General features: G+C 41.1%; 1 protein-coding gene and 1 long non-coding RNA gene across 3 annotated transcripts in view; one reads left to right on the top strand and one right to left on the bottom strand.

The window, feature by feature from the left end:
• The window catches only part of LOC104145103 (uncharacterized), a 36,366-nt gene extending 33,556 nt beyond the window's left edge, over positions 1–2,810 (top strand). Inside the window, exon 7 of the mRNA XM_068935183.1 lies at positions 2,293–2,810. Within this exon, the coding sequence (XP_068791284.1) occupies positions 2,293–2,412 (120 nt within the window). The 3' untranslated portion in view covers positions 2,413–2,810. The remainder of the gene's footprint in view (positions 1–2,292) is intronic.
• LOC104145101 (uncharacterized) overlaps positions 1–16,072 on the bottom strand; it is a 130,310-nt gene that overhangs the window by 42,067 nt on the left and 72,171 nt on the right. The window contains exon 1 of one of the 2 annotated variants that reach the window (XR_011139649.1): positions 9,826–10,250. The exons of the other annotated variant lie outside the window; for it this stretch is intronic. This is a non-coding gene — a long non-coding RNA (uncharacterized lncRNA). Of the gene's footprint in view, positions 1–9,825; positions 10,251–16,072 lie in introns of those variants that run through there. 2 annotated transcript variants of the gene reach the window in all.

Raw genomic sequence — 16,072 nt, 5'->3', positions numbered from 1 at the left:
CAGGCAAGGTAGCACATGCTAATCAGCAGTGTTCAACCTGGCTTTGTTACGATTTTTGCTTGGCATGAGGTGGCCCCAGGTTCCCCTAAAGATAGGTGGACTTAGCATCCTCAGCCTTTGAATCAGATCCCAGAGGATGAATTTCAAGTATTTCATAATGTATAGTGACTGAAATTAGCAGACACCTTTGCCACATTCTTATTTATGTTGCACCACTTGGTGAATACACATCAATAATGGGGAAGGGTGCACAAGGGCTCATTTTTAATACAGCTCAAAATGAAGCATTATTTAGGCACGTGTCAAAACTTCCACAGATCTTAAGGACTGAACACAGGCCACAGGTGTTTTCTCAGGGATGAAAAGGTTTGCAGCATGAGGGGTGTTGAAGCAATGTGTCCAATAAATCCAAAGACTGTCTCAGAGGCCTCTGAACAGGAATGTCAGGAACTGATTCTCTCTTGCCTTACTCCAAACCTCTGCTGGAGATCCATGACGACACATAAACAGCAGGATCTCATCATCACAAGCTCCATTCCTGGGCCTGAATTCACTGCGTGGCCTGTGACTGATGGCTGAGTACAGTGGAAATCAAATTGCCCTGTTCAATAAAAAACTTCCAGCACAGGGATAATTACAGACTCTTATGCTAAGTCATTCACCTAGGAGAAATAGTGAACTTTGAGGAGATTTTGCCAGACAGAAACAGTGCCAAGTCAGAAATTTTGCATTGCTATAGACCAGAAAGCCCCTCAAAGTAGCTGAATGCAGTTATTTTGCCTTTGCAAAACACATCCGCATTTATCCACCAAAGCAGCATGAATAAGGGGGATTTGCTTAGCGCTTTGTCTTCTTTAAGCAGATAAAAAGTAACCTTTCTGCCAAACTGATGCCTGCTTATAAATCCTAGGGCTAGTTGTCTCTTTTGCTTTTAAATTTACCCCAGATCTGTCAAAATTGCTTTCACAAGTGCAGGCTGACATGATGATAATCTAAAAAAGACAGTATCTAATTGGAGCAGGACCTATGTTACAGCTATGCCATTGTACACACACAAAGTGATGTTTGCTAGTTCATATGTTATGATAATTCCCCTTAAGAAATTACATTGTTTCTGCAAGATCAGAATTTTGCCCATCTGGTGTAGATCTTACAGTAAAGAACTGGAAATATTCTGGGAGTTTCCACAAAAGCTTTTTGAGATTTCGGTTTAAGATATTACATACGCTCCACTCAGTACCTACAGCAAAATATGTCTGGTGTGTAATCAGCATTTCATTTTACCTTTGCTTTTCAGTTCAGAGAAATTGATTAAAGTAAAATATATTCAGTTAGGAAATACTTTTTACTTATCCCACAATTTAATGAGTAGAGTTTATTATCTCAAATTTAATAAAAAAATCCACCTTTTACTTCAAAGAGGTTAAATTTTTTTTTATGGGTAGACTTTTTCCACCCTTACCTATAATAATTTGTGTTGGACACTGACTAAGGACACTGAAAAAAATAAACTGACAATCTAGTCCAGTGTGATCCCCCTTATCACAGTGGGCTGCTCATCCACTGTCAAGAATATTACTTTTAATTGCTTTATTTGAAAATGGCAATAACAGCCTGTTAACCTGGAAATTAACTTTGGACAACTGTTCCTATGAGATAATATATGGATTCGATTTCGTTGAAATCTCTATCTTTATGTGAGTAGCTTTTAGCTAATTTTGTTGGCTATGAATGGCTCCCCCTATTTCATTTAAATGAGGACAGAAGTAAAAGGATTGGAAAGTTTCGTGATGAGATCCAGGTCTTTGCCTTTTGTCTTTAAGAAAAACCTGTTCCTCACAATGTAAAGGTTACTCTGTAAATTGTGAAGTAATTTTTTTGAGCTAAATTTTGTGTATTTGCAGCATTTAGCCCCCCAATTAGGCCTGGAGCCAAAGTCCATGAACAACAAGCAGCAGCCTAACTGCTTCAGCCTGGTACTTGCAGATCTTCCATGTTGTAGAAGGTGTTTGAGCACATTCAATAGCAGCAGGCAGGCGGCTGATATTGCAGGAGCAATACCACCAGCTGCAGCAATGACCTGGTGCTCGCTGCACCCTGACTCCTTTGCACTGATAGAAGCTGCTTCTAACTATGCAAGACAGCACAAAAACCTCAGGGTTGTTTTTGTCTGCAGGGCTCCTCAGTTCCGAATTCTATTTTTTTCCTGGTTTCCATTTAGTCAGGCTTTTCTCATTTCCAGTGGCAGGCCAACTTTGAAAAGTCACAAGCATCATCATATTTTTCCTCCAGGTTTTCTGCTACACATGGTTCAAACGGGTCATGCAGGACATGCCACCACAAGCTGATTACAGCAGTAGTGCACAAGGAGGGCCATTTGATCACAGCGCATCTCTCGTGCTCTCCTTATGAGAGTCATAATCCCCAGGACAATTATGCCATTTAATGCTATAAGGAAGGAAATAATATTATACGATTGCCATTCAACAAAATTCTTAAGTACTTCTGTAAGATGTATGCCCTGCTGCCTCTGGAGTCAAAACGATTAGTCATGTACTTGCAGTTAAACACATGCACGAGTTTTTAATATGTTTTAATGGTATTGTATATTCATTTGTCTGTTAAATGACTGTAGCGCTATAAGTCCACACTAGAAATAGAATGAACCTCATACATCAGAGGCGCTCAGTGCGCCAAATCCTCTTCCATGGCAGCAGGGGGATATATAATCAGAGGTTCTGTATTGTGCAATGATAGGTAGATATATTTTTTGTAGAATGATATTAAATATTCCTATTTAATTGTTTCTTTGAAAGAGTACCTTGTCTAATGACCATTTCTGTATTTTAAGTAACTTGCCTACGTGTAGACAACATTATGTTCAAGGCTGAAATAGTGTTCATTTTCTACAGGCTGTACACGGAGTATAAGAATTTGAAATCAGAGAGTACGCAGTACTTGCAAAAGGAGATAAATGATGAATAAGAGATAATGTATGTTCATTTAAAAGATGTAAACAAAAATATTCTGTGCCATATCCTTTTCATAAATCCCAGTCCTGACTCTTGGCTTAGTGAACAGAATAAAAATAGCACCACCAGAAATTTTAAATTAATTTCCTTAACATAAATCAAGTTTTATTACATGGTTAGATCCGTCATTACAATTGCTGGTGTAAATAATAAAGCAGAACAAGACTGAGGAACTATGAAGAAAGGGGCTATAAGAAAATACAGGTGTATTTGAAATGTTCTTTTCCTGTTCTCTCCTTCTGATATTTGCCGTTGTGCAACAGATCACAGATGTGGTTGTGCCAACTGACACGAACAGAGAACCATCAGGATAGATTTCACTGTGTATTTTCATTTTCAGCCTCTGGATCTTCTATATTAAACAATTTTTATAACATAAGCTATTATTCTGATCTTACTATGAAACTTACTCAGCAAACAGTAAATATCCTGGTTATCTTCAAGCTAAATGAATCTCATTTTAGGTAAATGGTCTTTGGCTGTTATTGTAGTTCTCTCTTAATTGCTGAGCAGAAATGCAATCAAAACCTTCGCTTCTATTAGAACTATTCTTGTCAGCAACAGCTTTAAGAGCTATAGTTCTCCATGTTACACCAAGTAGAAGGCAATTCTAATTCAGAGCAAGTTTGTTGTTTCAGCAGAGAACTTGTTTAAACAGCATATGATCTAAGTGAAAGAGGCCTATTTCAGCAGTGCAGTCCCTCAGAATGGCTGCAGACCTGGCTTAACCAGCCAGTTAGTACGAGTTTATGGTCGCTTTGCCCTGTCAAAGCAACAAGGATAGCTGGAGTTTATCAACCCATCTAACCCAGGATATTCTAGCATTAAGTGCCATATGGTCATTTACAGATGTGGCTGCAAACTCTATTCAGACTTAAAGCAATTCTCTGTTAATCAGATGCCATAGCAAGCTGTGCTGAATGTTATTCTTTGTTTTAGAATCAAAGCAGAGAGCACTGCATCCCCTTGAATAGGAATGGAATAGATTAGGATTTCACAGGCCATATCTTCTTGCAGTAAATGCTGTTTCCAGTCCTTTAGTGATCCCTTTTGCTCTCCGTTCTGTTTACCTTTTCCCCTCCTGAATTAAGGGCTCGAGCTGGCAAACCTATCCTATGGTGGTTGTCTAGGATGTTGTAACCCTAGCATCTTTCATACACTCCTCTGGTTTTCTCGGCTAATTCCTTATCTCCCTGGCCCATTTTATTTCAATTCTTGAAGTAAATGGACCTCTGAAAATAAAAGCTATTTTTTACCTGTGAAACATCACAGGGAGCATCAAGACATGAATGATTTCCATGGCGTTGCTAATGCCCCTTAAGTCTAAGCAGCAAGACTTGTCTTAGCAGGAAAGATGCATGCCACAGGCCCTTTGATTGGTTCAGCTCAAAATACTAATAGACACTCCAGCTTCATAGCACTGATTTGAGAACTATGTACTCTAAGGCCTCACTCTAAGGATGTACTGAAGCACAAATGTATGTTTAAGAATCGCGAACATCCTCCCATGTTAACTTCAGTGGATTTATGGCATACTTAAAGTCATGTGTGTCCTGAAGTACTTTGTTAGATGGAGGCCATACATGATGGGAACGACCTACTTATTCCCTGTTATCCTAACTGAGCACCTTGTTATCCTAACTGAGCAACTCTCACATAAGACCTCTGAACCCCCGCAACTGAGTGAGTTTTAAAGCAATAGCTTAGTGCCAACTGACTCTACTTCCGAATGCCAGTCTCCAGGGCCAGGCAAACCTCCCTTATTTCTATTCTTCCTATTTAATCGTAATTTAATGGTTACCGTCTCTATTCAATGAGGTGAAGGTTTTCCATCCTGGACTTTTGTCATTGCATTGCTTATCCGTGGCTTTATCTTATTCAGTGGAAGGCAGCAGTAAAAGTCCTGTTAACTTCCCTTAAAAAAGTAGTGGGACTCCAAGTCAGTCACTGTGTACAAAACCCATATCTCCTTAGTTTCCTTCTTACTCTTTCAGTCCCCCAATATGAAATTAGGATAAATATTTCCTCATATTTCTCATGTCTGAATGCTATATCACTTGAGCCTTCCGCGTAATAATGTTCTGGAAGTGGCTGGTTAACAACTGGCACAGCACAAGCAAGTAGCTTTGATCAATCTTAAATCCTCATCCCTTGACACTTTAATCAAAATAATTTAAAATTCTATTAAGCACAATATGCAGAGCATTAACATTCTGAACCAGTGAGCAGTTAGAGCCTGGACGCTGAGTGATATGTCTGAGTAACAGCCTTGTTAGAAAGGCTATCGTGTTTTGCTCCTTGCTGAATCATCAGGGAAGATAGTGGCAATATCGCTCTTTCATTGCTAACCTATGGCTCAAAAGATCTGACAAGGAGCTAAATGTGGCTTTACAACCTGTGAAGTGTTTTATTGAAGTGTAAGTAAAATCTCCCTTCTCTTAAATCAGTGGCTTCCACATGGGAGTGCAGGCAGCAGCCAGCCACCCTCTTTACTCAGTTCCTGCTGCTGTGCAATCCCCCAGCCCATGCAGTACAGGTGCTACCATCTCATTTGATTCAGGTCTGCTGTTCTGTCTCCAGCCTTGTTCTTCATGTCTCTCTCAGCAATTGTTTCTCTATCCTTTTTCTTAATGCCACAAAACCGTACCCAGCATCCCGAAGGAGAGCGCCAAGAGATTCTTCCAGCTGACGCTGGGCAGCTGCCATCTCCCACTGCAGTTACAGTTTAAGAACTGAGAACACCTAATTGCCTTTCAAAGCTTTGTACCCACTGAACATACCCATACTGCCCCTACTTGTGTAGAGATTTGTTTTCAGTAGTAACACTGACATCCAGCTGAATAATGACAACGGAAGGTAGATGTTTTGGGTTGTTTTGGCTGTGCCTCTGGCCAAGTCCATCAGGAGAGCTGCACATAGAAATCACAAACATCCCCACAACTCCCCCTTCCTGCCAAGCAGAGCACCGTTTTTATTTATACCATGCTTAGGCATGCGGATCTGATGTAAAGGCCACACTTCAGGAAACTGCTCCATATACAACCTCATTTTTGACTCCTTACTTAAAAATAGAATGGGATAGATTTAGGTGACCTCTCCAGGCCCTTTCAGCCCACTTTCTATAATTGTATGAAACTAGATAAATATGATGCATAACCACAAACACACACACATTTTCCCTACTGTGGTATAAATGGGTCAATACTTGCATATAGATTAAAACATGAAAGGTGATAGAGTGGAATTCAGATTTAAGAAATGAAAGTAAAAGAATTATCCTCCTGAAGAGAGTAATTACCCACCTGAGACAGAGCCTGCTGTCATTCCTGAACACTTTTCCTGTAATGCTAAGAACCACTTGAAACAGCTAGAATACTACTATTTTTACCATCAGAGGTCATACCTGGGAAAAGCAGTTTTCAACAATACTCTATATAACATTAAAACAAAGCAAAAAAAAACCTACCAGAAAAGCTTTGAAAGCTTTTAGAAAGCCTTTAGGAAAGCTTTTTCATCTGTGAAAAAAAGCAGGAAATGACAAATTAGTAGCACCTGTGAATTCTTTAAGTTACAAAAGGTTAAATCAGCAGTTGTGACTACCAAAATCAAAACTTGTGAACACAGAGATATTTTTAGTGCAGTAAGTGAGATCATTACTAATTCCCCATTGCAAAACAAATACTTAATAGTGAGTGTGAGCACACCCTCTAATTCAGCTTTTTCTTTCCCTGTAAGATCTGGTTAAAAGCTGCTTCGCTAGGTTGTGAAGCCCACTGGAGGTGCTGTACATTAGCTGAGAAGACTGATCAACCCATACAGTATTAAAAAGACATTTGTAGACTCATTTAATCAATAATGTACAGTGTTAGTGCGCAATTTAGATCGAGAGAAGACAGCTGTAAGACTATGATACATCAGCTAATGAAAAAGCAAAGTGAGCGTGATTCAGATACGTAGAGATGCCAAGAGGCAGCTCCTCAGCTGGTGGGAACAGTGATGGTAGGGGTTCCTGAGCCTAAACCCCAGCTGAGGATTTGTCCCAGAGCGGGGGGCTGGAGGAGCTGTCTCGCACACAGCATCCATTCCACGCTGAGAGCAGGAAGTTTTACGAGCCACAAAGGCATCACACTACTAACAGAGTCAGATAAGATGGTAAAATGGCCCTATTTGACCTTGAAATATTTCAGAGGGTGACAGCTACCCAGGATATGTCTACACAGGTGTGCTAGCCCAGTCTGAACTCTCCTCTGACTTCAAGACTTTCTCAATTCTCAAATCTCGAGGACTTTTGGGGAAAAGTAGAGGAAATTCTGGAGTGTCCAGATGAACTACCCTAAAACTGGATAACAAAACCATATGGTAGCTTTTTAGAGCCTTTTTCTACAGAAACAGTTATCCTGTTGTAAGTGCTGGGTTCTCCTTTCAGAATTGGCCGTGTCTTACTGGTAGAAAAACTTACTGTTCCCTTTCAGTATGGCCTTCCCCTGTAAGAGGATGCCTGTGAGTGGAGCTGGCCCTATGCCTTTGTTCCTAAACCAGTTTGGCAGCAGCAACCAAGCCAACGTGCAAGGAGATAGGAAAGCATACAGGAGCAGTGCTTACCTGGGTGACCAGCCCTAATGTACTGTGCCCTAGGGTCAAAACTGGCTTTGAGCTGCCCAGGAGTTTCTGCCAGGACTGGGATCAGCAAAAGAAGCGGGATTCGATACTTACAGCTTACTTACAGGATTCGATACCTACCTTCTACCCTCTTTACATACCAGATGTAAACATCTCAGCCTGTTTACAACTTATTCATAAGCATATATAGACTTTCATAGACATTCACTACGCAAGTACTTGCTACATTAAAGAAGCAAACACATTCCAGTCTGCACAACGCTCTAGGCTGTGACAATTGCTTAGTGGATGCACCATCTGCTGCGCTCTTGGTGTGGCTGGTTAACCTGACTTTCATGGCACATTTCTTCTTCCTGGCTGAATGACTGCCAAATCCACAAGGTACTCTTTGAGAAAGTGGTACACAGTCTTGTGTGGTCTATACTTACTCAAACACATATGCATTCCCATGAGAACAGACATGCTCGTCTCTGTGTTTTGCTATGGAACCATGATACTTTTCCTCTCTGCAGTTTTTGCTAGCGGAAGTCTGCTCCTTCCATTCCTAAGAAGGGGCAGGTAAACAGTGCAGAAGAAAGTAGCTGAGATTAGAATATATTGACTGGCAGAGGTGGGTTTTTGAAAGAAGTAGAAGACTTTCTAGATTTCCTGAGTCTTCTCCTGCATAAAGCATCACATGTCTCTTTGTCATTCCAAACCTCGCAACTCTATGAAGGGTGCCTTAATGGGAGGAGTGTGTGAGGTCAACCACTGTCAAGGCTATCTGTTTGAAATGCCCAGGATTTGCTGCAGACAGCAAATTCGTGAAGATTTTTCCTGTGTAAAAAGGGAGCGATTTGGACTGCTATTAACATGACATAAAAATCATTGCAAAATAAAAAATCCCATTCATGAAACTTCAAGCTTTCTGAAGTTTTTTGTAATCACTAATTCTCAGTTTCTCAGTAATGTTCAGTGTGTCTTAGCTTACATAAAATCACCACTGATGCAAGTTTAGTTTTATGTAATACACCATATGGTAGATTCATAAAAAAACTTCTACTGGGAATACCACCATAAACTACTATTTTCAGCTATAAAAAATAACCATTAAAGTCCAGGCATGCACAAACAAGGTAATCTTCCATAAATTTTGAAAAGGTAAAATACTACAAATGTAAATGTATTCAACTCCCATTGCAATGCACGTAATTTCCATAGCTTTATTAGAAATCCTGCCGTTGCAGTGCTTTGGCAATAGGTTATAAATATAGCAGGAATGAGTCAGCATGCAAATCCCTTCTGTGGAAAACAATTTGAGAGATTTTATAGCCCAAAGCTGTTTATTATTTTGTAAGAATAGTAATGCAAGTTCATGTTCAAAACCTGCTGAGAGAAGAATTTGCAAAACATCCTATTATGGAACAGACAGAAAAAAAAGCATAAGATCTATGTAATAGCGCTCGGCTAGAACATTTTCAGATCCCCCATTTAGCTGATGCTTTTTTTTTTTCCTGATGTACTCATTAGGGTCCTCATGAGATTATCACTATATCACACTAATAAAATGAGAGTGTGGCTAAGGCTCAGAATTTCATTTCTCAATGAATGCAATAGTCCTCAAAACAGACAAAAGTCAAGTCCTCAAAACAGACAAAAGTCACACAGAACAAGAAAGGTCCCTGGAAGCTTGGATTATATAAATGAGTGGTAATTCATTTTGAAAGGATTTCTTTTTTGGCAAAATTATTTTCTATTTCCTTGAATAAAAATGAGGAGAGAAAATATTTCTCATCATTCCAAACCCCTTTATGCCCAGCTGACTCAAACATTTCTCTGTTTTACATAATATATTGCAATGAACTAGTTCTCCAAACATGATCTAGGCAACATGATTCATGTTTCCTAGGTACACTAGCAAGTGCGGAAAGCTATTTGCTTTCAAGGCTGTCTCCATTTTGCATCTCATGCTGTGCTGAAAAACACGGTAGGTGTACATGAATAAATAATGAGGAAGGTTCTGAAATTGGGCTGTGGTTGGCAGCAAAGGCAGAAGGGCGTTTTGCAGCTCTCAGTGCCCTGTGCCCCAAAGACTTTCCCAGGTGTGAGCGCTTTCTCATGTATGCATACCGCACAAGTGCTGCATTTTTGGTTATATACCTTCCCTGGGGGAAGGAAGCAGAAAAAGGCATACCTGGCAGAAGAGGTGCTACAGTCTGGAGTCCGCAGCCAGAACCCTCTACCAGCATCACCCTTGCTCCCTTCCACTTTCTGCTTTTGTAGATCTGTGGTCTCTCTGCCCAGAAGTCAACAGCGCCGCTGCTCTTCCTCTGCCCTTGCCATGCCCTCTTCTGCAACCACAATCTTTGAATGTCCTGGGGTTCATTAAGGAACTGGTTTGAAAACATGAGTCAAGGTTAATCAGAGGCAGTGTGAATCAGCACTGGGGCTGGCCTTTAAAATCCTCCTCCATCCTTTTCCATCTTCCTCCCACTGGCCCTTTTCCTTCATCTGGACCTACTCAGGCAGTGCCAACACCATGTAGTGGTGGCCCAAGGCCATGCAGACAGGAGCCAGGTGGAGCGTATGGCCACACAGCATACCGTCACTCACAAGCACCCTTCGCTGCATGGGACCTTCTGATCTTTCACGGATTTAGGCAGAGCATGTGTGTTCACTTACATTTTTGGATTAAATAGAGCTGTCAGTGTAGCTATATTCACTAAATTTTTTTTTTCTAATTTGGGACTGTCAGAGCAGGGCCATAAACTTCTGCTACTAGAACTGAATAAGGGCTATCTGTTCACTTGGAATTTGGGAGAAAAAAAAGGTTACAATTAATTCCAATTTTTTTTTTAACTTTCACCAATATTTCGATAGGAAAATGCAACTGTTTAGTTTTGGCAAGGGTAATTTGCATGGAACTTTTTTTTTTTTTTAATCAAAACAAAATTTGTCCTTTTGGATTAGTTTAGATTAAAATGGGTTCAGCTGACTGCTGCATTGCTTGACAGGAGCTGTTATTTGGGTTTTCTGTATTTCTGGTTCTCTCTGTAGTCTGGACTCCTTTGCTAGATTACCTCTCCAGTGTGACATCCCCAGCTACTGACTGGCATCATGGGAGTCAGAGGATACAGGTGTATAATGGGAGGTATGGCCCCCACCCACAGACATCCATCCTGCAACCCGTATGAAATGCTAAATAAGATTTGGAAGATGCTGTTCAAGTGGAGACAGAAGAAATTTTGATCCAATAAGATTAAAAAAAAAATCAAAATGCTGTGCCCAGGTTTTGTTTTAGTAAAACTTAGTCTGATTTTAACATTCTTAGGCTATTTTTAACAGTTTCTTATTTTGCACATACTGGGTGCAGACCAAACAGTCTAAAAGACAGTTATTCACTTAGGTGAAACAAGGTCTATAACCTAAGGCAGCTAAATAGTGATGAGATCTTAGAAATATGCATGCAGATGAAGACACTGATTTGGAACTCATTTATATAAAGGTCACAGTTATAGAAAGGTAACTTAGCCAACCTTGGAAAACAATCTTTCCAACAGGATATTTGATTTCCACATGTCACTTAAAAAATATTTTTTCCTGAAGAACCAGTAAGAAATGACTTTTAAGAACTTTCAGTTTTGATTTTTTTTACTGCCTCAGAATTAACATAACCATAAATCAAATCTAAATAATAATATTTGACACTGAAATCAACAAGGGTCACATCTGTAAAACGTATCTCAAATGAAAGGACCAGAAGGCCTCCATTTTCTATAAGCAGCTAACACTTCCCTGTCTAAATAACCAATATCATCACTGCAATTTCCTTTCTCCGTTTAAAAGAAAGGCATATTTCCATATGCATGACAGGCTAAGTAAGATTTTTTCTATTAATAAGAATAAAAGGCCTGGGACTGTTCCAGTTCAACTCTAATTCCGTGTTTAATTATATTCTTTTTAAGAACATATTTTCCCAACAATAGACAGAATTGCTGGAAACTCTATTCTCCCTCGTGGCAGTAGAAACACAGACTAACCCCATCACTACTAACTCAACAGAAAAAGTGCAGTAGCAGAAATCTACATTAAGAGCTGAAAGCCACTAAAATCATTTTCACTCAGTCTGTTTCCTACCTAAGCCCCAGTCCCCCAGCTCAACAAGTTTCTTTCCATGCTTAGATCCATCATGCACTTAGGTACTTCGCTTATCACTGCCCTGGAATAAATAATCCTGTTCCCAGGTAGTTAAAGGCATCAGTACACAAAGAGCTGTGGGTGACACAGATGACGTTCTCCTGCAGTTGCATATCTTTTCCAGACAGGCAAACTCACAACAGCTACGTGTAACCCATAGCTTTTTAGGCCTTTCAGTTCTAAATATAGTCAGGGTATGTTGGTGCTGACGTATAAAGCTGAAAGTTACTGAGTAAGTTTTGAGCTAATTGGCTCCAGCATCAACAGCAGATTAATGGGAGGTTACCAAGAGGAAGCAGGAAGCCCTGAATTTCAGTTGTTACCTCTCCTCCTCATCAGCCATAAAACCACATAAAATCCTTTACTTATCTTTGTAGGCCTTTTGAGGGTGAACTAGACTGTCTGTGTAAAACATTTTGAAGTATAAGGCCTACGGCCAAATCTTCAATTGCATTAAACTCTGGCTTAGGGGAACTCTGGCACAGGAGGAGGGGAAAGAAGACAGCTTTCAGACAGTTTTCACCTTTTTTTTTCCTACAATGCCCTGCACTGTTGTGAATTATGCTGCTGGCAGAGCTCCTCACAGGGACTGTCAAACTAATGGAGCATCTGGAGACGTGCTATGTCCCAGTACTGCCTCTTCCCTTGAAAGCCATGCTTCCTGCGCACTTCTTATAATCACGGCCCTGTCTCTGCGTGGGAAGGTAGGAAGCAGATGGCAGAGAATGATTACCATTGGCCTTCTGCCACCTAAACGTCCCTCTACACCAGGGTCCAAGGATCTGAGCTCTTATTGAAAATTGCATTACAGGGTGTGGATTTACAGGAAGACCAACAAAGGTACCTAAGTTATTGTCACGCTCAACAGCACAATGCCTAGAAGCTAAAAGGGAGCAAGACACCTTTAAGACAGCTCTGTTGCACAGGCATAGGGAAGGTACCTTAGAGGTCCCCAGCAGACGCGGGAATGCCATGAGACATTCAGAATGTCTTTGTGGATCTTCTGGCATTGGAGAAAGCACCTGAGAAGATTCTTTTTAGGGACTGCTGCTAGCCCCATTGTCTATTAATCCTGCATCTTCCTACAGCAGGAGACTTTAGCAGAGAGAAGCATGGGCATATAAATGACTTTTTAAATTTCACCTCTGTTCTCTGGCTGACCTGGGCTCCATGAGCCACAATGCTATGGCTAAGTAAACCAGCCTCTGGAATTGGCAGGTTTCCACCAGCAGCTCACATATGTGCAAGTGTTTTTTCAGGCTTGTTTAACAAAAGTTGTGATTTCTCATTTCTTTCCTCTTCCACTGGATCATAATTTAAGATCTATCATTCAAGACTGCCTGATCTTGAGCCATGTGCATATATCACACAGAACATTAAAACCTGACCTTTATACACAGGATAATAAATACCTGTGAGTCACTTACAAGGTAGTAACTCACTTGCACAGTTCAGCAGAGAGTAAGGGCTGAACCTCAACATGAAAACCTTCAGTTGTAGCCAAATATGAGGGACCTTAGAATAATACTTTTACATTGGGAAGCCTGTAAAGAAGGCTAAATGTATTTCAAAAGTGTGATGATTTATTAGTAAATAGAAATGGAGCTATGCAGATGCCAAAACAACCGGAAAATCCAGGCTGCTGTAGTCTCCACCTGCATAATGCAAGGAAATACTGCATTTATGCTAGAAGCCTGGAGCATCTTCAGCCAGCTGGGCTGGTCTGACTTCAAAACAACAGGCAGTGTGTCAGCCAGCTCAGTCATCTGTCAGCCTGTGTGCTTTTACCATCTGATTCAGCAGCCTCTGCAGTGGTATTGCTGCTGTGAAATGGGGAGTGGGTTTACAGGGCTTCTTGTCTCTCAAGCTCTGCTGTTTGAGACCTGAGCCGTTCCAGTTCTCCTGGCAGGCATGACTGATGCAAGGCTGGTGAGCAGCCAGGAGGAGGTACAAACAGGCATACTCAGTATCTGCAGAAATAGCTTTCAAACCGAGAGGAAACATAAGTTTTGCTTGTTTTAGGCTTCCATCGGGCAGCACTGTCAGTCTGGGCTAGCTCAGGCGTAACCTTTAGAGCACCATGAAAGAAGAAATATTAGCATGATTTAAAGGGATGGCGCCCCATGGCCATCCAGGTCTCTTGAAACTTTCCCCCACCTCTTGATAGCTATAGTTAATATTTGCACAGAGAGCTCCTGAATGAAAAAAGAAGAAGAAAACAAAATCTGATAATGTAATTTCAGTAGTCAGGAACATCCAGCACATTTTCTGCATTCATCAGCACACAGTTTATGTGACAAGAAACTGGACTTGGTGTTCTTCCTTTTGCAGGTTAAAGTGCATCAAGAAGCAAGAAGGCACAGCCAGTGCTTCTTTGCTTTCCAATGCATTTTCACCCCTCAGAGGCAGTGCTGTGTCAACACCAGATACGTCTTTTGTGCCACCCATATCAAGGTTTCTCTATCTCACTCTTTTTCATGCCTTGCAAATATGAGCTGAGCTCACCAGCTATTCTCCCATAATTTTGTCAGGAAAGTGGTAGAGGGGGAGTTACTGCCGCTCACATAGCAGTGAATTACAGGCTTTTGCCTCATAATTTATGCTATCCTGAGAGGACACTCAAGAAAAATTAATTTACACAGCCTAGAGAAAAGACTGCTAAGGAGCTCCTGTCATGGGTCATGTGTTGATTTCATTTACACTGGTGTAAATCCTACATACCCTGACTGAAATCAGGGGCATTATGAAAAGCTTACAAGTTAAACAAGACTTTGGTTCACAGTCCCTGAGTACCAGCAGTGAACAAACGTGGAAGGCCAGAAGATCATTATTTTCAGGATGCAGTATGGGAGCAAAGAAAAAGAATAGCACAAAATAAACAGGGGAAACCTTGAAGTGAAATAAAGGGAAACCCGTTCTAAGAGAAGGATCAATGAGATCTTGGAATGACCTGCTGAGGGAGGACGTGAAACCACTGCTATTTTGTACACTTTGTTTGTAACTCGGAGAGTTTTAAAGAATTCAGCGTTGCCAAACCCCCTGAGGCAGGCCACAGCCCCAGCCTTCCCCATGACTCGTGACGAAGTACCTTCTGCCAGCCCACAGTGCGTTTGAGGCACTTACGCATAGATGCTACCTGGTTGCTAAGCCATAGGCAGCGCACAGCGAGGACGGCACCCTGCCTGCTCGGATCTATTAATCCAGCAGTGTCGGGACAGGGAACAAATGAGGGATCCTGTCGCCTCTCAGACCGTTAACCCACGCGGCCCTTGTGCAGAACAAGATGGGCACAACCTCCAGGAAGCTTTTTTGCCCCATGAAGCGCCATGAAACCAGAGCTTTTTTTTTCCCCCTCCGTACATTTTTTTCCCCCCCACAAACAAGGTACAAAATGTACCTTTTCTTTCCTGGAGGCCTGAGCTGCTTTTTCCTTCTGTGAGGGCCTTGCTTTCATTTTGTTAACAGGGTGAGACCCTTTTGTCCAGGCAGGTATAATTTTGAAAAGACAGCCCTTGGCATGAAAAGGTAAAGACATTTTAAAAACTAATGGAGAATTTTGCTTCATTAAGTAGCCCATAAAATTAGGAGTCACTGAGCATCAGGGGGAAGATACCAGAATTAGTCAACATTATAAATGCCTGGTTTCACAAAGGAGCGCATGAAGGTTTCACACAGCTCCACCTGCTGATCTGCTGGCCGATACTCCTGAGTGAGGACTACTCTCACTGGTCTCCGATAAAGACTCATTCATTCCTTTCAATAATACAGTAGCAAACCTCTTTGAATGAGAAAGGGCTGATTCTGCATCTCAGTCATAGTCCCATCACTCTTTCTCTCTTTGCTGAACTTACTTATTATTTGAAATGTAACCTAAGAAAGCCCTGGCAGAGTTGCCCTTGCATTCTGCTAAGCTGGTGCTTGGTGAGTTAGAGAAGCTTTTATGGGAAGCTGTGCTTATAATTTCCTGCCTTAAGAATTTCCATAAAATCCCCAAACGTATGCAATGCAATTTGTTTCCCTTATACTGAAAACAGAAGCAGTGTGAAACCGAATCAAACCTCTAGTGACTATTAGGCACATGCTTTTCCAGCCTGCAAAAGTCAACTCTTTCAGTGATCCCATAGGTAGTACTGCAGAATGCTTCCAAGAACAACGTTGAGGGAGGAAGAATATGTAATTAGGGATAATCTTTTCTCCTTTTGGTGTCAGAGAACTTATAAAGACTTTCCTTTACTCTACCAATT

Source organism: Struthio camelus, chromosome 2 (genome assembly GCF_040807025.1).
Source record: "Struthio camelus isolate bStrCam1 chromosome 2, bStrCam1.hap1, whole genome shotgun sequence".
Classification (NCBI taxonomy): Eukaryota; Metazoa; Chordata; class Aves; order Struthioniformes; family Struthionidae; genus Struthio; species Struthio camelus.
The sequence above is the reverse complement of the archived record's forward strand: the minus strand, read 5'-3'. Positions and strand labels throughout refer to the sequence as shown.